Raw genomic sequence first — 23,296 nt, forward strand, 5'->3', positions numbered from 1 at the left:
GAGAATGAATTACTTCCGGTCAATTTGATGCTCTCGCCGCTTATGATATAAATGTACCTTTACAATAAGGCAATTAAACACGCCAGACAAGCACATTTTTCAAAATCGATAACCAACCAGCAGAACAATCCTAAAATCCCCCTTTATTGACCATATAATTAATCCTGTTCTTACAGACCAGCACTACGCCTACCAACTCCAAATGCGAATTCTTTGCAGTCCACTTCAGAAGTAAAATAGACACTAATTAGGTCAAATCTAACACATGTCAGTATAAAAACTTTAAGATCCCAGAACCCGTCTTTGCATGGGTAAACACTGGAGAAATTTGTCCTGGCTGATGCAGAGTGTCACGTTCGGGCTCGGGCGGGCAGGGAAATAGGCGATCGGAGCCAGGAAGTCAGGGAAACTGGGTTTAATTGCACGAACGGACTGACAGGTACGGACATCGACGGACAATGCAACACAACAATGACTGATCTGGGGATGACTGACTCTGACAAGGACTAAATACAAAAGACAAGCTAGACTTAACAGGACACAGGCGATCACAATTAGGGTTGAACATGAGGTAACGAGGTGGGCGTGGCACACATCAGGAGCGGACGGAGCGGATCATGACACAGAGATGTTTGGAAAAGTCATCTCACAACTGAAATCAGCAATCTGTCCATTAGGTCCTATTCCCACATCTGTTTTAAAGACATTTTACTTACCATTGTTAATTATTCTCTTCAGATGGGTGTCTTTTCTGATACCTGTAGAACTGCCATGGTTAAACTCCTTTTGAAGAGAAACTAATTAGATGCCACGTCTTAACCTCAAATTAGTTAGTTCTGCCATTTTAAGTAAAATTTTAGAGAAGCTTGTTTTTAATCAGTTAAATTAAGTTAAATTAGTTTTTTGAATTCTCACAATATTAATGAAAATACCAATCTGGTTTTCAGACTAGCCATAATACTGAAACAGCACTAGTCAAGATTGTGAATGACTTCACGTCCAATATGGATAATTGAATAACCTCAATACTAGTACTACTTGACTTAAGTGCAACCTTTTGATAAGGTATATCATTTGATTCTTTTAGACTTAACAATATGATTGGCCTCTCTAGGTCTTGTTTATAATTGGTTCAAATCGTATCTTAACAATACAGTCTTTTGTCTCATTTTACATGAGGGTGAGGGTGGTAGTAGGGGTGGGTTGATGATATTTTTTATTATGTAAAGCACATTGTGTTGCATTGTGCTTGTAGGAAAAATACATAAAGTCCGGTTGATCGATTAAATTAACGTATCTTTAGCTTGTTAGCGATACATCTTATTACACATTTTATTAATTATAACATTTAATTTGATCATATATTTATAAGAAATGTTTCACTGACATGACTTAGACTGATAATGTATTTAGCTTGATAGAGACTTGTTTTATTATAACCATATATACAGTTAATGTCAGAATTATTAGCCCCCCTAATTAAATCACACAAACCCCTTAATATTTCCATGGAAATTACCCTAATAAAAACTGTTAATACTTGTATTGCTTTCAAAAGAACAAAGACAAAATCTCGACAAAGTTTGATTAAGATATTCTATTGATGTGCTGAATTTTAACAAGAAAACTGAAAAATGACAAGGCCAAAATTATTAGCCCTCCTGTGTTTTTTTTTCTTTCAAGACAAACCTCACCATTCAATTAGCTTTAAAACCAAACCTGAACATTCAATTAACTGTCACACCACACCTGAGTAATCAATCAGCATTGAACTTTACATAAGGAACTCTGGTTAACAGGAGCAGTGGCACTAGAACACTTGGACTACTCTGACACTTTTGGTAAGAAGCAATTTCATCATGCCAAAAAAGAAAAAGAAATTAGTCAGGACCTCAGAAAGAGGATAGTAGATGCTCATTGTGAGGGTGAAGGATACACTGCCATTTCCAAACATTTCACAGTGTCTAGGACAGCTGTATGATGCATCACTGCAAAGCACCAGGAGACAAAATCTGCTGCAAACAAACCTGGGCTTGGCCAAAAGCGCAATATTTCAAAAACTTTGGAGAGAAAAATAATCAGAGATGTCAACAAGGATCCCCGGGTCTCTGCCAAGGTGACTGTTGCTGAGCTGGCCTCTTCTGGAGTTGATGTGTCAAGGAAGACAGTTGTGAGAACTCTTCATCGTGGAGGACTTCAAGGTCACCATCCAAAAAAGCTCCATTGCTGAAACAACAGCACATCAGTGCCCAACTGAAGTTTGCCCATGAACATTTGAAATATGGTAATGAGTTTTGGAAGTCTGTTACTTGGTCTGATGAGATTAAAACTTGAGCTGTTTGGACACAGGGATGTTTCTTTTGTTTGGAGAAGGGAGAAGCCTTCAACCCTAAAAACACAGTTCCCACTGTTAAATATGGTGGTGCGAGCATCATGTTGTGGGGCTGTTGTGCTGTTTCAGGCACTGGGAACGTCTTTCATGTTCATGAAAAAAGAGCAGTATGTTAACATTTTAATTTAAAGAAACCGGCTGCAAGTCTCGCTTTAGGTCACCGCTGGGTCTTTCCGCAAGATAATGACCCAAAGTATACCTCCAAGTTGGTCAAAAACTTTTTGTAGGACATAAAAATCAGGGTCCTGGAGTGGCCCTCACAAAGCCCAGATCTCAATCCCATTGAGAATCTGTGGCGGGTGCTCAAGGTGTCCATGCTGGAAAACCACGCAATCTGGATGAGCTGGAACGATTTGCCATGGAAGAGTGGGCTCATGTACCTCAAGAGACATGTGCCAACCGAGTTAACTACAGGGAGAGGTTGTTGTCAGTTGTAAGACAGAGGCCACACTATTGACCATTAAATGTCAGGGGAGCTAATAATTTTAGCCATGTCATTTTTGAGTTTTCTTGTTAAAATTCAGGATGGGCAGTGACTGGCCATCCGAACCGCCAACTGGAGGGCGTCGTGGTTCAGGGTCGAAACGCCCAAGGAAAGCTGGACACCACCTGATGACATCATCTCCTGGCCAAAAGCTTCAGTTGCTTCTTGAGTGACTGTAGGAGGATGCAGGATTGTAATCTAATCGATAACATTAATTAATATATATATTTACCTCAATAGCAACACTTTTTATTATTAATGTATATGTAGCTTTATGGTAACATGTTTGCTTATCGGCCATGATTTTAATAATAATTACACCTTGAAAAAACAATTTTAGGGGTTTTGCCTTACCGATATATTTCATTTTACAGTTAAATTTCCTCTTGATGTAGTAGCCCTGCTATATTTTCCACCTCATACTACAGCTTTCTGCACTTTGTTGGGCGGAGTCAACAACCACGATGATTGTGAGACTATTAATTTTAAATTGCCATGTTTCATTTATTTAAGTTAATTATTTAAGTTTTCCCCCAGATTTATTTTTTCAAGTGATGTTTTTGATTTGTTTAGAATAATATATTTTAAAGAGTGAAGGGGAAATTAAACTTTAATTCCCTATAGTTATAATGCCTTATTTGAATTAATGTTCTGTTTAATTGGTTGGGTATTCACATGCAATTTGTTCAATAAAAGCACGTTTGAAACAATTTATTTCATTTCTATATTCAGTGGGCAAAGGCTTTTCAATGTTTGGGGCCTATGTTAGCAGTGTACGTATTAAAGCAGAAAGACATAGGAACTGTATACAAGGTTTATTCAGGAATCCTAGAGTTGAAATTACTACCTTTTACTACCTTTTTTACTACCTCCACAATATCTTTTTCTACCAACAATCGGGCAGCGGGGGGGGGAGGGGGGGGTAAATGTTCATACCCATTGTAACGAGCTAAATATCAGGGTTAACCCCATGATGTGGGAGGAGTGGGCGTGTGTGCACACACAGCTGGACGGAGACGGAGGTGACGCAATGAGAGGGCGCGGGACACCAGCGAGAGCGAGGGAAGAGAAGAAGACATACCGTTGTGTTCTCTGTACAACTACCGACCGACAATAAAGTACAATAAAGTCCTGTCTACCTGCCCTGGTTATTGTGTGTCTGTACGCGGAGTCGACTGCAGGCACACCTGTGGACGAGTAGGGTAACCCTCAGAAGAAATCCTCCGAGGCTACACTCATCGCTCCAACTAAAAACCCAGCTCATCTGCTGCCGGACTTCAAAGACAAGCAGGTGTGACTGGGAGTGTGTGTCTGAGTGTGTGTATGAGTGCATGCATGGATCTGTGTATCTGCAGGTTTGTCCTGGTACGGGGAGCACGTGGATGATGGGGCGGTGTGGGGGCGGCAGTGAGGGGACTTGGGGGAGGGAGGGTGCGGGGGCTGGGGAGGGAGGGTTGGGATCTGGGCTTGGGGGAGGGAGGGTGCGGGGGCTGGGGAGGGAGGGTTGGGATCTGGGCTTGGGGGAGGGGGGGTCGGGGTAGCCAGGGGCGGGTGTGCTTGGTGGCTCTCGGGGCGTCCCCCTGGTCCCCCGGGTGGGGGTTCTTGGGGGCTGGCGGGGCCCCCACGGGGTGTGCGGGTGCTCCGGGCTCTATCCGTGCCTGCGTGGCCGGCCCCCGCCTGTGGCCGTGGGGTTCCTGCCTCGTGCTCGCCGGTGGGGGGCGCCCAGTACCTCCTTCCCAGCCTTCCGGTGGTGGGGGGCCCAGGTACCTGGCCGCTGTGGGGCAGCTGGGTCCATGACCCGTCGGGGCTCTCCCGGCCGTCTGGGGCCCTCGGGGCGGCGTTGTTGTGGCCTCGCACACTCACTGGGAATCATTCCATGTTAACCTGCATACTCATACATACACTCACAACACACAGGCATACACGCGTGCACATATGCGTACGCACACACATACACGTACATATGCGCACACACACACACATACACATACATATGCGCACACACACACACATACACACACTTTCATATCAACACACATACACTTAGAACGCACATACACATAGACATGCACGCACACATACACACAGGAGAGCCTAGGGCTCTCATCCCCTATTTTACCCCTTTTTCTCCTTGTATGGGTGTGTGTGTGAGAGTATGTGTGAAAGTTGGTGTGTGGCTTCCACTCCCTCCTCTTAGATGCAGATACGGGTACGACAATATTTAGACAGTGTTCCTGCTTGTGCATATATATGTATGCATATATATATGTGTATGTGTGTGTGTATATGTATGTGTGTGTGTGTGCGCATATGTACGTGTATGTGTGTGCGTACGCATATGTGCACGCGTGTATGCCTGTGTGTTGTGAGTGTATGTATGAGTATGCAGGTTAACATGGAATGATTCCCAGTGAGTGTGCGAGGCCACAAAAAAATATATATATATATACAAAAAATATATATATATATATATATATATATATATATATATATATATATATATATATATATATTTTTTTTTTTCCCCCCACTGGTATTAACGTATTTAATTCCAGGAGCAGATACTGACACAAGCATATTCCCATGTCATAATAGTACCACTGGTTTCTTTGTGTGTATACTGTTTGTGTGTGTCCCTGGATCTTATCTTTCAGATACAGCAGCTGGTGTGATGATAGTGTCCAGCAGTAAAATGCAGAAGCTGTCCTTTTATTACTCTTTCTTTTTTGTTCTACTGTTTATGTATTATTTCTCTTTCCCTGTCTCTCTCTCTGACCCCCCTCCTTATTTTATTTTTATTATGCATTTATTTATTTTTCTACTTCCTCTGTCTCTCACCCCTTTCTCACTTTCTCTCTCTATTTTTTTCCCACTAACCCCCCCTGTCAGCTCCGGCTTTGTGGCGCAATGACATATAACCGATTAATAAAGAGTATACCTCAAGTAACAAGAGGAGCTTAAATCCGAAGCTCCACTTGGCAAAATAAAAGTGTTGGCACAATAAAGCACCCAGACTAACATCCTGCTTGCTAAACTGCCGGACACGACAAGGGGGGGGGGGAGAAAAAAAAAAAAAAAAAACCCCCCCAGCTCATCACAGTGGCGCCCGAACAGGGACTTGGATGGACACAGACTCAGAGTACTTTGGCAAGTTGCCGGTAATTTTTCTTTTCTTTCTTCCCTTAATTCCACAGCTCAGCCCGAGATATATATATATTATTTTTATGGGCGAAGGGACATTACCGTTGTTAATAATGCGTTGCTGCTTTCCGCGCCACACGGCTTAGAGCCTTGACATAAGGGCAATGTTTTTTTTTTCCATCTGGAATACGTTTTAGAATGGCGTTTATGCTTATAGCATGTTTTTCTTTTTTTTTCTTTTCTTCTTTTTCCCTTTTTGCTTGGTTGGTCAGATTGTTTTTTTGTTTGGACTGCCTTGGACATAACTAGTTTCTGTGCGGGTTCATGTTCAGCTTTGGTTTAGCTCCATTTTGCTGTGCCATGTGAGCGTGCCGCCATCAAGCGGTCTAAGCGATTTTCCACCATTTTGGGTGACCCCAGTGAAGACCTGCTGGTGTGAAGAAGTTTTACCATCAGCTGTTGCCGATGCGGGGAATCCTATTCTGTGGACTCTTAAATGGACAGTGAATAACCCTTTTTTTTTCCCCCTGCTGCAAAATGGATGGTGAATGCTGCTATGTGGCAGTTTGTGTTGCGGGAATGTTTTTTTTTCTTTTTTTAGTCTCATTGTACTTCTGGATTAATGGTGTGCTCAAGTGTTTGCTTGCAGTGGCTTAATTCTCTATTAGTGAGAGTTGTTGAGCTTGTATAACTACGCGGTACACTTTCGTTTTCTGCCTTCCTGTGTTTTTTTTTTTTTTTTTTTACCTCAGGACCCCATCTTCTAACTCTGAATTTACTTGTGCTGCAGTATGTTGGTTCCTACCAGTGTGTGTTCCCTGTAGGCCGGCCATGGATAACCAGTTTTTCTCCTGTGAGGATGCGGTGTCTCGCCCCAAGCCTGGTACAAGTAAGCGGGACCTGACTGTAGGTGATTTGGATGCGAAACTGAAAGTACTACAGCACGAGGTGACTGTGTTGAGTAGCTGCTTAAACGATTCTCTTGATCTACAGGCCGATTTAACTAGGCGTCTGCAAGGGCGGTGCGCTCATCGGACCGATGGTTCACAAATTCCCGTACCACAGTCGCCTGCTGCTTTGGGTTCCACCCCGGGTGATGTGTCTTCCACGCCAGCCCCAGTCTGTTCTGTTGACTCGGCACACGACTTGACTGAGGTTTGCAGAGCACTTTCAACGCTAGTCCATGGCCCTTCTCTTGCCCCTAAGGTTTTCTCTTCCACTGTTGGCATGTTACCTGAGGAGTGGCTCGACTCAGTGGTGGTGTATAAAGACGCACTGTGACTGTCGGACGCACAAGTTTTAGCTGAACTACCTAGGTATGTGACAGGGGATGCCAAGGCATGGTTCCTAGTCATAGCCCCTAGTTTGCGTTCATGGGAACATTTTAGGGAACTATTTAGGGCTGCGTTCTTACCAGCCGATAGCCAGGAGTTAATTCTGAGAAGTATTTTAAGCAGAGTTCAACTGGCGGGTGAACCGCTCCCCAGGTTTGTGGCCTGGATGGTAGGCGAATTCATGAAACTGCGTTACCCACCCCCAGAAACAGAGCAGATTGAACTCATTATGAGGCATGCCTCTGAGACATACAGGGTAGTTCTCTATAGTGTCCAGGTGTGTGTCCTTCGGGCACACAAGCTCCATGCTGTGCTAGACCCCACCACACCTGATAGGCCAGGGAATAGGACCCAGGGTGGGTTAAACAGCTCTGTTTATTGTTTCGGTTGTTCACACCCCGGGGTTATGAAGCGAACATGCCCTAATTGTAGTCCTAAGCCGGGTCAGTTTGGCGTGAGTGTTTCAGACCCAACGAGTCCTGTGGTAGTCACTCAGCTGGCTTACCGCCCCACCCGCCCAGGGTTCAGTGGCGACCAGAGGGGGCGTGGTTGTAGAGGCCCCGGCAGGTTCCCTTCTCACCCCACACCATCGGTCTCTTCCCGAGATTTCCGATAACGGCTCGACTGTTTTGTGGAATGTTCCCTTGTTAGTGGCGATTAATCTAAAAGGTAATTGGCTACAGGCAACCCTGGATACAGGGGCGTCGATCTCAGCAGTTCACCCCAGAGTCCTCGCGCTCTGTGGTCTCGCCCATAAGGTGCGACCGTGGGTGGCTCCACCGTTAACCCTGGCGGATTCTGGTCCATGCTCCCCACAGGGCATCCTGTGGATGTCATTCTCTTTCAGGGGCAAATCCTTCTACCACCGGTTTGTAGTCATTCCTGGCCTGACTTCTCCTGTCATTCTTGGTATGGATTTTATGATCAGAGCCTCACTGAGTATCCACGTTCCGTCCCGTTCTGTTACATTCGGCGAGGGTGTGAGCACACCTGCTTCAGGAGAGGAGGCATTTGCCATGGGCGTTGAAGACCTAGGGGATGCTGAGGTTTTGGACGGTCCCGTTGTGGCCTCACTGTCACTTTCCCCAGGGCCGGAGTGTAGCGTACCAGATACCGACAACACTGAAGTGACAGGTTTGCTTAGGGAGTTTGCCGACCTGTTCTCAGGCCGGCTTGGGCACACTGCCTTAGTAGAGCATGTCATTGAGGTGACTTTGGAGAAGCCTATTAACCTCCCCCCATATCGCACTTCGCCAGCGAAACGTGCAATCATTGAAGGGCAGACCGAGAAGATGCTCCATGACAAAGTAATTGAACCATGTTCTAGTCCCTGAGCTTTCCCCATTGTCATTGTACAGAAGCCTAATGGTGAGGCCCGTTTCTGTGTGGATTATAGGAAACTGAATGATGTTACAGTAAAAGACTCGTTCCCGCTCCCGAGAAATGACGAGACACTTGATTTCCTCGTGCGTGGCAGGTTCATCTCCACCTTGGACCTATCCAGAGGCTATTGGCAAGTTTCTGTGGCCCCTAACTCTCAACCCAAGACAGCTTTTGTATCTCACTGTGGCCTGTTCCAGTTTAGGGTTCTCGCTTTAGGTTTATGTAACACCCCAGCCACCTTTCAGCGGCTGATGCAGTCTGTTTTGGCTGGACTGGTGTATAAAATCTGCGCGGTCTACTTAGATGACATTGTGGTGGTGTCACCCTCCCTGGAGGAGCATCTCAAGGATTTGAGGGCTGTATTTACCCGGTTGCGTGATGCAGGGCTGATGTTAAAGGGGGACAAGTGTCAGTTCCTGAGGGAGGAGTTACTCTTCCTAGGTTACAAGATCTCTCAAGAGGGACTGAGCCCAAACCCTGAAAAAGTCAGGGCCATAGTAGAATTCCCCACTCCTAGCTCCGCATTACAAGTCTGTCAGTTCCTTGGCCTGGCGGGCTACTACCGGAAGTTCATTAGTCAGTTCTCTAGTATTGCGGAACCATTGATTGCTTTGACCCAGGATGGGATAGAGTTTAAGTGGGATGAGTCTTGCCAGAGGGCATTGGAGGAGCTGAGGATGCAACTTACCTCATCCCCTATACTGCTGTTCCCTGATTTTGCAAAACCATTCTTCCTCCACACAGATGCATGTAACGCTGGCCTAGGGGCAGCCCTCATGCAACATGATTCATCAGGCAGGGAGATAGCAGTTGCGTTTGCCAGCCGTACCCTGCATAAGGCCGAGCGGAAGTACTCGACCTCTGAGAAAGAGTGTTTAGCTGTCGTTTGGGCGCTAGAGTATTTCCGGCCATATGTGGAGGGGTCTCTGGTTACTGTTTATTCGGATCACAGCAGTTTGCAGTGGTTGATGTCATGACCAGACCCCACAGGCCGTTTAGCAAGGTGGTGTTTGCGACTCCAGGAATTTGATTTTAGGGTCGTGTTTAAACCTGGGAGAGCAAACAAGGTCCCTGACGCACTTTTACCCTTTACCCGACGTGGAACACACTGACCTCCTGCCAGAACACGGTTTATTGGGTGCTTTGAATTTAAGATCCCAACCACAGGTCTTGCTGGAGGACCGGGATCAGCTCAGGACCCTCCAGGCCGAGGGCCCAATTATAATGAAACTCTTACATTTGCTGGGCCTGGATAATACAACCAATGAGAAACCAAGAGAAAAGTTCTCTGTTCAGGACGAACTCTTGTACTACCATGACACTAAGAGTCTGAATCCACTTCGTCCGTCCAGGTCTTTTCGCTTGTATATCCCTACCAGAGCATGTGAGCGGAGCGGAGCGGGCGGAATTTGGTCAGAGCGCAGAATGGTTTTTTAATTAAGGCTGGAGCGGTCGCTTTGTCTCGCTCCAATTTCGCTCCGATACCGCTCACACTACAATTCTGAGGCGTGCCCAAATCTACCCAGAATTCATCTGTACAATTATCAAGACTGTTACACAAATTGGCCGAGATGGAATTCGTATTTCACAAAGGAAACTGATAAATCATACAAGTGTACTATTCTTATCAAACGTATAGATGACAAGAATGTACAGCAAGAACAACAATGTGGTGAAACTGTTTCAGTGAGTAAAGATTCACTTTGGAATCATTTTTCTCAGAAACATGAGTGTGCTACTCGAACAAGCGGAAGCCAGAGCAAAACGTGTGCAAGTTTTATACGGTTGTAGCATATCAAGTCTATAAAGTAAATTAAAGTATAAAAGCCTATAAAGTAAATTAAAGTAAAAAAAGCCTATAAAGTAAATATTGGTAATCAAATAAATTCGTTTTGTCATTCAAAGTAGGTCTAATAAGATTTTTTTTTTATTTCACGTAACGTAAAATTTTATTTTAGAGACGTGATGCATCAATAGAAAAAAATTGAGGAATTTAAAACATGTCTGTATATTCTTTAGGCTATTAAGCCCACTGATTCCCTTATTTTTAAGCCTATTTTTGTGTGGAATGCCATTTCCAAACCTGTCCGTTGTTGCCGATAGGTTGCTTAAAAATAAATATTTTCTGTTCTGACTGGCAATGTTGCCGTTGCTCATATTTCTTTATGACATAAGGCTTCGGTTTAAGGTGAAAATTTGTTAGGCATGCAGATTATTTGTCCCTCTTTTAAATTGGAGCGAGCGTGGAGCGATTTGACTGGAGCTGGAGGACATTTTAGTGGAGCGAGGAGCGGTGTTGAGCGGAGCGGCTTAGTGCGAATTAGAGCGGAGGAGCGGGCGGAGCCAACAGCCTCGTGAGCGAGCAGCGGAAATTCTCACCACTCCGTTCCGCTCACATGCTCTGATCCCTACTAAGCTTCGCTCCACGTTACTGGCATATTTCCATTTCCTACTGCTGGTCATCTGGGTATAGCTAAAACATTTCACCGGTTACAAACCTGTGTTTTTTGGCCAAGAGTAAGGCGAGATGTGAAGGCATATGTGAAATCTTGCACAGTGTGTCAGCTGATTAAACCGAGCCAACAAAAACCTTCAGGCCTCATGGTGCCAGTCGTGGCGTCACGGCCATGGGAGTATACAGGGGTAGACTTTGTGGGTACCCTTCCTCGGACCGCACAGGGTAATGCCCATATTTTGGTGTTCGTAGATTATTTTACGAAATGGGTTGAAATCTGTGCAGTACGGGAGGCACTTGACAACAGCCATAAACATTAATAAAATTTTATGTGTGTCATGTGACACACACACTAAGACAGACACACATTCTCATACACACAGAGTAAAGTAGTGAATTTCATCACGAGGTAACTTGTAACAATAACTTAGACTGTGGATTAAAAACCTTGGAATGGTAATGGGTGGTAATCATTGGTATTTATTGGTTGATGCAAAGTGAGATAAAAGTTTGAACGTGTCCCAGAATAAATCTTGAGAGAAGTTTAATTTTACCTGTATATACACTCACCTAAAGGATTATTAGGAACACCTGTTCAATTTCTCATTAATGCGATTATCTAATCAACCAATCACATGGCAGTTGCTTCAATGCATTTAGGGGTGTGGTCCTGGTCAAGACAATCTCCTGAACTCCAAACTGAATGTCAGAATGGGAAAGAAAGGTGATTTAAGCAATTTTGAGCGTGGCATGGTTGTTGCTGCCAGACGGGCCGGTCTGAGTATTTCACAATCTGCTGTTGTGCGATTTTCACGCACAACCATTTCTAGGGTTTACAAAGAATGGTGTGCAAAGGGAAAAACATCCAGTATGCGGCAGTCCTGTGGGCGAAAATGCCTTGTTGATGCTAGAAGTCAGAGGAGAATGGGCCGACTGATTCAAGCTGATAGAAGAGCAACTTTGACTGAAATAACCACTCGTTACAACCGAGGTATGCAGCAAAGCATTTGTGAAGCCACAACACGCACAACCTTGAGGCGGATGGGCTACAACAGCAGAAGACCTCACCGGGTACCACTCATCTCCACTACAAATAGGAAAAAGAGGCTACAATTTGCACGAGCTCACCAAAATTGGACAGTTGAAGACTGGAAAAATGTTGCCTGGTCTGATGAGTCTCGATTTCTGTTGAGACATTCAAATGGTAGAGTCAGAATTTGGCGTAAACAGAATAAGAACATGGATCCATCATGCCTTTTTACCACTGTGCAGGCTGGTGGTGGTGGTGTAATGGTGTGGGGGATGTTTTCTTGGCACACATTAGGCCCCTTAGTGCCAATTGGGCATCGTTTAAATGCCACGGCCTACCTGAGCATTGTTTCTGACCATGTCCATCCCTTTATGACCACCATGTACCCATCCTGTGATGGCTACTTCCAGCAGGATAATGCACCATGTCACAAAGCTGGAATCATTTCAAATTGGTTTCTTGAACATGACAATAAGTTCACTGTACTAAAATGGCCCCCACAGTCACCAGATCTCAACCCAATAGAGCATCTTTGGGATGTGGTGGAACGGGAGCTTCGTGCCCTGGATGTGCATCCCACAAATCTCCATCAACTGCAAGATGCTATCCTATCAATATGGGCCAACATTTCTAAAGAATGCTTTCAGCACCTTGTTGAATCAATGCCACGTAGAATTAAGGCAGTTCTGAATGCGAAAGGGGGTCAAACACTGTATTAGTATGGTGATCCTAATAATCCTTTAGGTGAGTGTACAATACCTGTATTGTTTATAAGTAATTTTTTAAAATGTGGCGCAATGCCTAACCGAATTATGTATGCAGTCTTATACTTGCCACATGCGAAACTAGCTATATTGGAGTCAGTGAACATGCTTCCGAATAGTTCAGCAATACCTAGGGTGACCAGATAATCCATGTCAGGGAGGACACTCTGAGCTACGACAGGAATTGTAAATTACCATTTCAATTAAAAGGACCCGGATTTCACTTGAGCACTGAGTTCTTGCTGTGTGCTGATTGGTCAGTCTCCTATAATCATGCATGTGTCACTAATGCTAATGTGAAACAGCCGGATGAGTCTTTCAGTCAAGGAAACAAACCAGTCAAAGCACAAGAAGAGCTGAACTATTTAGCCGAGCACAGGAGCCTTTCAGTTTGAAATTAGTTTGTAAAACCCGATGTAGCTCAAAGTGTCCTCCCTGACATGGATTATCTGGTCACCCTAGCTTTGAGAGCCGATGTTGGTGACAGTAAGGTGTGCAGGAGCCATTGTGGTGCTAGTCGCACTAATTTGCTGCTGAGGTGGTGTGATGGCAATGTTGGTGCTCGTAGCTGACCTTATGTTTGCATTTGCCCCATGGCCTGTACTACGAAGCGGGGTTACTGGCTTATTGGAGTAACTTTGCGAGTAACTTGATGACGTGTGGTGTAACTTCACGATTAACCCGTAATACGAAAAGTGGGTAGGTTTTACTCGAGGCATGCTGTTATGGCAATTTACGCTAAGTCTCAAACCTGCTCTGAGCAGTTTTTGTTCTTGGTTAAGTCGAGGTTTCTGCATAAGCCAGCCCTATATGAATACCACCCCTCCAATTACAATTTCCTCCGAAGACAATGCCGGCGAACCTGGATGATCCATACGACATTAGCGCAAATCGTGAAGGGCTCTCTCTGTCAATATGTATATAATGGAGCAATGGCATATAATATGCATACAATGTATTAATTAATAACTGTTAGAGAGAAAGTTATTCTGAAAACCCAAGGGGTGTACATTGTTCCCTGTTGTCCACTGATCAAAGCACACTCCACTGGATGTGTCTTTGTCTAGTTTTAAAGTTATTAAACCATTCATGTATTGTCCCATTGCACATTATATGGATACATTAGAACATTCAAAAATTTACATTCGTACGTAAAGCGATCTGGGAAACAAAGGGGTGCCCAAGTCGCCATGAGCCCAAAATGCTAAACCACCATGTCATTACAGCTGATAGCACCTATAATATTAGCTATTAACACGATTTTGAAAAAATCACAAAATGGTTTGAAGCGCAAAAATAATTGGTGTGAATCGATGTCTGTGTACTGGACATCACATCTGTCATTACAAACGCCTCCACCTTACTTCTGTTAAAAGTTATTAAAGCCAGAAAACTGAATATGGAATATGACGCTAACTTAACCGCGGTCAAAGGTTCCTAGTCATTTTCTCACTACACATATGCTTCTGTTTTGTCCTGTTGTAAATCATTTGTTTGTTAAACAATGGCTCACCTTCTATTAAGTGTAATTTTAACAGACACCTTTTTCTTATTAGCTGTAAAACATAGAAACACGCTAAGTGGAGGCTAGACACAACAAATCTTTCATAATGAGTAGAAATATAAATACATAGCCCTACCACTTGACATGATGTTTTTATATTTCATCGACTTGCTGCCACGTACGCTTTCCACTGCAATTGCATTTGGAATCGAATCAGTTAAGTTATTAACATTAGGTTTACATTATGAGTAACATCGCAGTAATGGATGTTTAGGGAGCATTACATTACTTAATAGCAAATAATAGGTGACTTCTGAATTGTGTCGCATATGTGAGCCTCTGTATTTATTAACAGAATTTCAATTCTTTTCAGAAAACACTTCATAGTCTAATACTCGGTCGTGAGATATTTTATACCACATTTTATGACCATGAAAATGTACTTATGCATTTACTCGGTCGGCAATACATTGCCAACAAGTCCGCCTGCAGTGGTATCGGACTTTCTTTGCAGTGTTGATATAAGCTCCTCATAATCCTGCATAATTAGCATGCAGTCTTCCTCTGTGAAACATGAAGATCGCGCCATGAGTGAAACGGAGACTTGCGCTGCCGAACATGTTCCATTTATGTGAATGCGCACAAACTCCAATGCAGTTAACACCAATGTAACAAATCAACTTCTTAACTGGCGTCGTAGTACTGATTAATACCGATTGCGACAACCTGATTTTGTCAACCCCGCATTCGCAAATTAACACCGGGGTTAAATCTGATTTGGATAAACCCCCTTCGTAGTACAAGCCACCGGTCCGTGTAGCATCACTGAACAACAAAATAGGGAACTGCTTCCCGCGCATGTGAATCTGCTGCTGATGACTAGCGGATTCTCTGTGAGATTTAATTGTGGAAACGCCGTTCCAGGTTAGATTTAGAGTTTTTTTGCATATACACTCACCTAAAGGATTATTAGGAACACCATACTAATACGGTGTTTGACCCCCTTTCGCCTTCAGAACTGCCTTAATTCTACGTGGCATTGATTCAACAAGGTGCTGAAAGCATTCTTTAGAAATGTTGGCCCATATTGATAGGATAGCATCTTGCAGTTGATGGAGATTTGTGGGATGCACATCCAGGGCACGAAGCTCCCGTTCCACCACATCCCAAAGATGCTCTATTGGGTTGAGATCTGGTGACTGTGGGGGCCATTTTAGTACAGTGAACTCATTGTCATGTTCAAGAAACCAATTTGAAATGATTCGAGCTTTGTGACATGGTGCATTATCCTGCTGGAAGTAGCCATCAGAGGATGGGTACATGGTGGTCATAAAGGGATGGACATGGTCAGAAACAATGCTCAGGTAGGCCGTGGCATTTAAACGATGCCCAATTGGCACTAAGGGGCCTAAAGTGTGCCAAGAAAACATCCCCCACACCATTACACCACCACCACCACCAGCCTGCACAGTGGTAACAAGGCATGATGGATCCATGTTCTTATTCTGTTTACGCCAAATTCTGACTCTACCATTTGAATGTTTCAACAGAAATCGAGACTCATCAGACCAGGCAACATTTTTCCAGTCTTCAACTGTCCAATTTTGGTGAGCTCGTGCAAATTGTAGCCTCTTTTTCCTATTTGTAGTGGAGATGAGTGGTACCCGGTGGGGTCTTCTGCTGTTGTAGCCCATCCGCCTCAAGGTTGTGCGTGTTGTGGCTTCACAAATGCTTTGCTGCATACCTCGGTTGTAACGAGTGGTTATTTCAGTCAAAGTTGCTCTTCTATCAGCTTAAATCAGTCGGCCCATTCTCCTCTGACCTCTAGCATCAACAAGGCATTTTCGCCCACAGGACTGCCGCATACTGGATGTTTTTCCCTTTGCACACCATTCTTTGTAAACCCTAGAAATGGTTGTGCGTGAAAATCCCAGTAACTGAGCAGATTGTGAAATACTCAGACCGGCCCGTCTGGCACCAAAAACCATGCCACACTCAAAATTGCTTAAATCACCTTTCTTTCCCATTCTGACATTCAGTTTGGAGTTCAGGAGATTGTCTTGACCAGGACCACACCCCTAAATGCATTGAAGCAACTGCCATGTGATTGGTTGATTAGATAATTGCATTAATGAGAAATTGAACAGGTGTTCCTAATAATCCTTTAGGTGAGTGTATTATGAGTTTCCCATTTGTCTACGGTTTTAACTTCATCTAATTAAAAAATATATAATATACTTGCTGTTATTGTGGGGGACCAACAGTAGCATAAGAAACCGTATTGCAAAGAAGCAATACTCTTGAAAATTAAGTATAATGCAGTATAATGTCCAGTTTTAAAAGATTGGACACTACCCAAGCCTAATCTCAACCCAGTTGACTATTGTGGTCCTTGTGTTATGACAATTGCATGTGCATGACATCACACATTGTGATGTGTGTCTAGTCTGAAAAGTGTTTATTTCGCAAAGTATTTCCCATAAATTTTTTATTTTAGTATCTCTGATTTGAAATGTAAGAAACCACAATTTCAATTTCAACTGGCAAATTATGTTATGTGCTTCCCTAATTCACATTATTCTGATAAAGGTTTTATGACTGTCTTGAAAACTGGGCTGTGTAAATAATGTTGTGCTTGCTACAACATTTCTATTGTGATCCATGGTATGATTAATATTAATCAATAAATTAAGGTCTATACTATAGATTTGTGTTGATAATTGTCTTTGTTCCAACGTGTTCATTTTGTTGATTGTTTGTAGCTCTTGCAGTGTTGGGAGCATAAGAAACCATGCTGAAATTTTAAAAAAGTGAAACAGTTTTATTTAGGATTTTAAAAAAAATTCTGATTCAGAATCAAGTTTCCTTAATTTGTGTTTTTAATTTAGACCTGTGTAGAGTATGCTAAAAACTTATGCGACATACATGTTAAGTTTTAGAAGGTCTAGAGGAATTGAAATTCAGCTTATAATGATGTGATGCAGTTCCTTTTGTATTTTGATGTTTGTAGCTCTTGTGGGAGCTGAAGTGTAAAAACCACATTTACACTGAACCTGTAAAACTGAAATGCCACAGCAACTCTTTGAGACGGAAAAAAATCCTATAGATAACTTTTTATTAATTTTTTATGCTATAAGAAGCACAATTATAGTTTTAGATAATGAATGAAGATATTTTGAAAGCAAGCACACATTGGAAATCAACTCAACAAAAATGATAAAGCTGCCACTGTGAAATAAATCAAAAGGTAATGCTGAATTCCACTGAGTGGCAATTTCGTTTAGTGTCCAAGAAGCCCAGTACCTACAAAAAAATAAACAAACTATGAAAAATCTCAACACAGAACCTTGATTTAACGTAACAAACTAATTGTGTTATTAAAACTGTTCATGTGAAATGAGAAGACATGCATTTTATTTGAAAACAAATGGGGATGAAACTAGAAAAATATCCTGTTGCTGTGGAATAATCTACTGCATAGGTGGCCAATCTTATCCGTAAAGGGCCGGTGTGTATGCAGGTTTTTGGGATCACCTGAAGCCCAGCTTTTCAAACCTCGGTGTGAGGACTCTTCAGCCAATCGGTCCTCTAATTAGTAATCTAATTAGGGAGTTGCAGTGAAAACCCGCACACACACCGGCCCTTTGCAGATAAGATAAGACTGTCTACTGTGTAATAGTCCAGATATATCAACATCCTTACCTTTAAATCCTTCTTCGGGCATACAGACTAAAAGATGAAAAAAAGAAAATCAGCACTTTATACATTTTTAATCAAAACAGGTTTAACAGCTCAAAATGCAACAATGCATACCAATAAAGATTATTTTACTAGGAGGTATGATAACCAAAATTTATGAGAAAAAAACTGATATACCAAGGGATAATCACCAGTGCTTATTGATAATTATTTTCTTTTAAAACCACACATTCACAGTATTGTTCAATTCAATATTTTAAAACCTTAATTTAGTTCACATTTGTGCCAGAATTTATAGAGATGGGCCGATCCACATTTTTCAGTTTCGAACTGATTCCAAAACAGACACAAATTTCAATACAAGAACCCTTTTTACTTTAATATTTTAACATCATATTTTTACATAATATATATACAGTGGTACCTCGGTTCTCGAACTTAATCCGTTCCGGACTCCGGATCAAATCCTAAAAAGTTCGAGTTCTGATAGAATTCTTCCCAGAAGAAACACTGGAAAACCAATTCATTGGTTCTCGGTCCCCCAAAATTACACCTAAATATGTTTTTTTTTTTTTTAGCAGCATTTAAACACAAAATGAACAGGATAAAACAAGAAGAGCATTTTTTTCTTAATGGCTTCCAAAACGATAAAGATCTTATCCTAAAATTACCCCTGTCCTGCCCCGATCGTCCGCTCCTTCCGTGTGCCACCTCATGTGGGATCCCCATGTGATCAGCTGTTTCTGGTTGTTGTCATTAGTCCTCTATATTAAGTCCGTGTTTCAGTTTGTTTCCCAAGTCCGGCAGTTCGACTTGCTTACAGCGCTGGCTTAAAGCAACGCATTCTGATCCTGACGCAATGCATTACGGTTAGATGCATTGCGGCCTCTCACACGCCTGCACAAACTGGAACCGCCTCCGTGACGACACACCTTTGCCCTTATTAGCTGAAGAGTTTAGTTATACACATGACGTTTGTATCCCAGGCAGTTCCGATGCATAATCTGCTATTTCTCCCAAATATCATGTAAAGCATTGAGATCTGATTTTCAGTTAATTTACCTGGTAAAATAAAGTTTAAATAAATGACATAAATGCTCTAATAGTACACATAAGTTAGTGGTTTGTTTATTGTTAGTTACTGTAATGTAGCGCTGCTTTTTTTGGTTATTCGTCCAGTCTGTGAAGAAGGCATTCAAGTAAGAATTGCATTGTAGTATGACTCATTTCCTGGCGTGTACAATTTATATTAGGTCAGCGTTCACGGTTCGACTTCGGATATTCAGATAGAGTTCTAGGTCAAACTGGTTTGTTTGACTTTCAAGAAATTCGAGTTCTAGTGAGTTCGAGAACCGAGGTACCACTGTGTGTGTATATTATATATATATATATATATATATATATATATATATATATACACACACATACATACACACACACACACACTTTATATTATTATTTTTTCAAACTAGTAAATAGAAATGGAAAAAAATCCTAAATTAGGCTACTAGAAACACACATAACACACTGTTCCACCTCATTTGTACATCATATTTTAAGCGTTTTTGAGGCTCTTATCTAACGTTCATGCTCCCTGTATCGGATGTGGATTGGTCACATGTGACCGATACCAGATCCATCTAATAGGTCTGGGTAGGTGCAGATACCGATCTGTATATAAACCTTCTTGAATCTTGATTAGGCAATGTAATGACGTTAACACTGAAAATACATCAATATTTTAAATTTATGCATCATTTAAAAAATTATTTTAATGAAGGTACCTTTTTGATTTCTAATTCATTATAACAAATGTTTTTTAATTTCTTTTGTCCTTTTAACTGCTAAATACACTTATTATTAAATGAGTGTATGCCTGCCTGCTACCTCAGAATTTCCATTGAATAAGTGAAAATGTTTAGGCTAGAATCTGGGCTTATTCTACGTTGATTGACAGTGACAGTGTGTGTGTTCGTGTGTGTTGGACTTGGAACGTTGTTATATAAGTCACTAAATAAAAAAAATATTTGTGTACTGAAATAAAAATGAAAACTACATTTACCAAAAAACATGTTAGACTATAAACTGCAAAAATTATTGCCACACCAGCAATGTCTTTTTAACTTCAGTGCTTGTGGTATGACAAAACAGCCGCATGTGATGCGCCCCACTAACCAAATATATTAAGTACAGTAAAACCTTGGATTGCGAGTAACTTGGTTTGCAAGTGTTTTGCAAGACAAGCAAATTTCTTTTTATAAATTTTAAATTGATAAACAAGCGAGGTCTTGCAATACGAGTATTACATATACGCGTTGTCTGCCTAGTGTCACGTAATCACAACTGAGCCGATGGTGGTTCTCTCTCCCGCTGTGGGAATGTGGGAAATCGTCTCCCATGCTTGGTCATGGTCTGCGTGCCTCACTCGTATAGTCAAAATTTAGTAGAAAAGCACCACCTGAATAAGGGCGTAGCAGTGCAAGCGATGAATCTGTTTAATGACAATGCAATGTCCACATTTCCGCGAAATCGAAAAGGAGACTAAAACAACTGTCATTGGATAGATTCCTTGTTAAGTCGCACAAAAGAAAAAGATTCCAGTGAGCCAACAGATAGCAGTGATGCCGTTAGTTATAGTGAAAGTCGTCCTACAAAATAACCCTCCTCTTCTCCTGTCTCTCGTCTCCCTCACACCATCCATGATTCTCTTCAAAGATAAAGTGCAGGTTAATTTGTTTTATGTATTTTTACTTTATATTTTGTATTAATCATTTTTATATGAATATTTTTGGGTTCTGGAACGAATCATCCGAGTTTCCATTATTTCTAATGGGAAAATTAGCTTTGGTATATGAGTGCTTTGGATTACAAGCACGTTTCCAGAACGAATTATGATGGCAATCCGAGGTTTTACTGTATAAGGATATGCCGAATTAATACAGATTACTAAATTTTGGGCATCACGATATGCCTCTCACTAATATTTTAAGCATACTACTTTTCTAATTGTGGGTCCAAGTAACATTGACACACTACTGAAAAGCCGGCATCCATTATCTAAAGCCCTGCAATGACATATAGTTTGTTGTTGTCAAAATAAAATTTACTTAAATGGAGAAAAATTAATCATTTAGAATTATCAACCAATCATTAAAATAGTCCTTAGATTAATCAATAGAAAAATAGTTGTTAATGGCAACCCTAGTAAGCCCTACCCTGCCCACCAGAGATTCTGGTGGATCCACTTACTTTTTTTACTTATACTTGTAGTACTCCTGTTCTTTCAAAGTTGTTCTAAATGGGGTCAAGCAAATTAATGACATTCATACGACTTAGAACCTCCCTGCATTAAGCTCAAGTGCAATCCAGCAATCTATGCTAAAAGCTACAGTTAAAAGCAAATCACTTCAACATAATGTATACGATTGTGGGTTTTGATGGTCACTGGAGGCTATAACTGCAGAGAAATCAAAACCTTTAACAACTAAAATCAATTTGAACAACAAGCATGGATAATAGTTTCAATACAGCTTCTTCTTCAGCTAAGGCATAGGAAAAAAACAGTAGACTTATAACTAGAGATGTCAAGATTACTCGATTATAGACTCGATTATAGTGGGGTACCGCAGGGTTCAATTTTAGGACCACTATTGTTCCTAATTTACATTAATGATATTGACACGAATACATACAGTAAACTGGTTAAATTTGCAGACGACACTAAGGTGGGCGGGGTAGCAGATACTAATCTAGCAGCAGAGAGGCTTCAACGGGATCTGGATTTAATTAGCGAATGGGCTGATACTTGGCAGATGAAATTTAACACAGATAAATGTAAGGTAATCCATGCAGGGAGCAGAAATATACAGTACAGATATTTTATGGGTTCCACTGAAATAAAGGTAGCTGATTACGAGAAAGATCTCGGTATGTATGTTGATGCTTCCATGTCCCACTCTCGCCAATGTGGGGAAGCAATAAAAAAGGCGAACAGAATGTTGGGTTATATCTCTAGATGTGTGGAGTTTAAGTCAAGGGAGGTGATGTTACACTTATATAATTCCTTGGTAAGACCCCACCTAGAATACTGTGTGCAGGTTTGGTCACCATACCTCAAGAAGGACATTGCTGCCTTAGAAAAGGTGCAACGAAGAGCTACGAGAATGATTCCTGGTCTTAGAGGAATGTCTTACGAGGAGAGGTTAGCGGAACTGAATCTGTTCAGCCTTGAGCAAAGGAGACTAAGGGGGGATATGATTCAGGTCTATAAGATTCTAACAGGTCTGGATGCTGTTCAGCCAAATGACTATTTCAATATTAGTCTAAATACTAGAACTCGTGGCCATAAGTGGAAATTAGCGGGAGAACATTTTAAAACAAATTTGAGGAAGCACTTCTTTACACAGCGTGTAGTCAGAGTATGGAATAGTCTTCTTGCTATTGTAGTGGAAGCTAAAACCATGGGTTCCTTTAAATCAGAGCTAGATAAGATTTTAACAACTCTGAGCTATTAGCTAAGTTCTCCCCAAACGAGCTTGATGGGCCGAATGGCCTCCTCTCGTTTGTAAATTTCTTATGTTCTTATGATTAAACTTGATTTTTTAAAAGCATCAATTAAAATTTGCTTTCTCAATTACTTAGCAATATGGAAGAAGGAAGATGACACATTGTAGATGAGGGTCCAAATAAAGAGCAAAAGCCTCAGTTGTTTGGAAACACTTCACGTTAAAAATAAATGAAAATGCAGTCGTCTGTCAGTATTACAAAGAGGAACTTAAATACCACCACAAGACTACAATGCAAATATATCATAAAAGAAGACATTTAGGTTTGACAGACTCACCCAATGATGTAAGGTTAGCCACAGATATGCACTGTTGGGCAAGTTACTCAGGAAGAGTAATGTGTTACTTTTTACTCATTTTAAGAGTAATAATATCACGTATTACTTAGCATCAAAAGTAATTAGTTACATTACTCATTATATTACTAAAATACTTTAGTTGCCCAATCCCCCATAACAGGGTCATTCAACTAGCTTTTTTAAAAAAGGAATCCACTTTATTGATACGATTAACGCTGCACAGAAAGAGTCAAAAATCAAACTGCA

The 23,296-nt window shown here is 41.7% G+C and overlaps 1 protein-coding gene and 1 long non-coding RNA gene across 5 annotated transcripts in view; one reads left to right on the top strand and one right to left on the bottom strand.

Annotated features, from left to right (window-relative positions):
• The first annotated feature begins 1,811 nt into the window (after nt 1–1,811).
• LOC140592332 (uncharacterized) lies at nt 1,812–3,586 on the top strand. Its single transcript, XR_011992702.1, has 2 exons — nt 1,812–2,284; nt 2,917–3,586. It is a non-coding gene; the product is annotated as an uncharacterized lncRNA (long non-coding RNA).
• A 13,701-nt stretch (nt 3,587–17,287) lies between these two features.
• Nucleotides 17,288–23,296, bottom strand: part of usp48 (ubiquitin specific peptidase 48) — a 55,993-nt gene continuing 49,984 nt past the window's right edge. For all 4 annotated transcript variants that reach the window (XM_072715735.1, XM_072715737.1, XM_072715736.1 and 1 more), the window contains exons 27-28: nt 18,190–18,216; nt 17,288–17,790 (exon numbers count right to left, since the gene is read on the bottom strand). In XM_072715735.1, coding sequence (XP_072571836.1) covers nt 17,768–17,790; nt 18,190–18,216 — 50 coding nt within the window. In that variant the 3' untranslated portion in view covers nt 17,288–17,767. The remainder of the gene's footprint in view (nt 17,791–18,189; nt 18,217–23,296) is intronic.

Source organism: Paramormyrops kingsleyae, chromosome 8 (genome assembly GCF_048594095.1).
Source record: "Paramormyrops kingsleyae isolate MSU_618 chromosome 8, PKINGS_0.4, whole genome shotgun sequence".
NCBI lineage: Eukaryota > Metazoa > Chordata > Actinopteri > Osteoglossiformes > Mormyridae > Paramormyrops > Paramormyrops kingsleyae.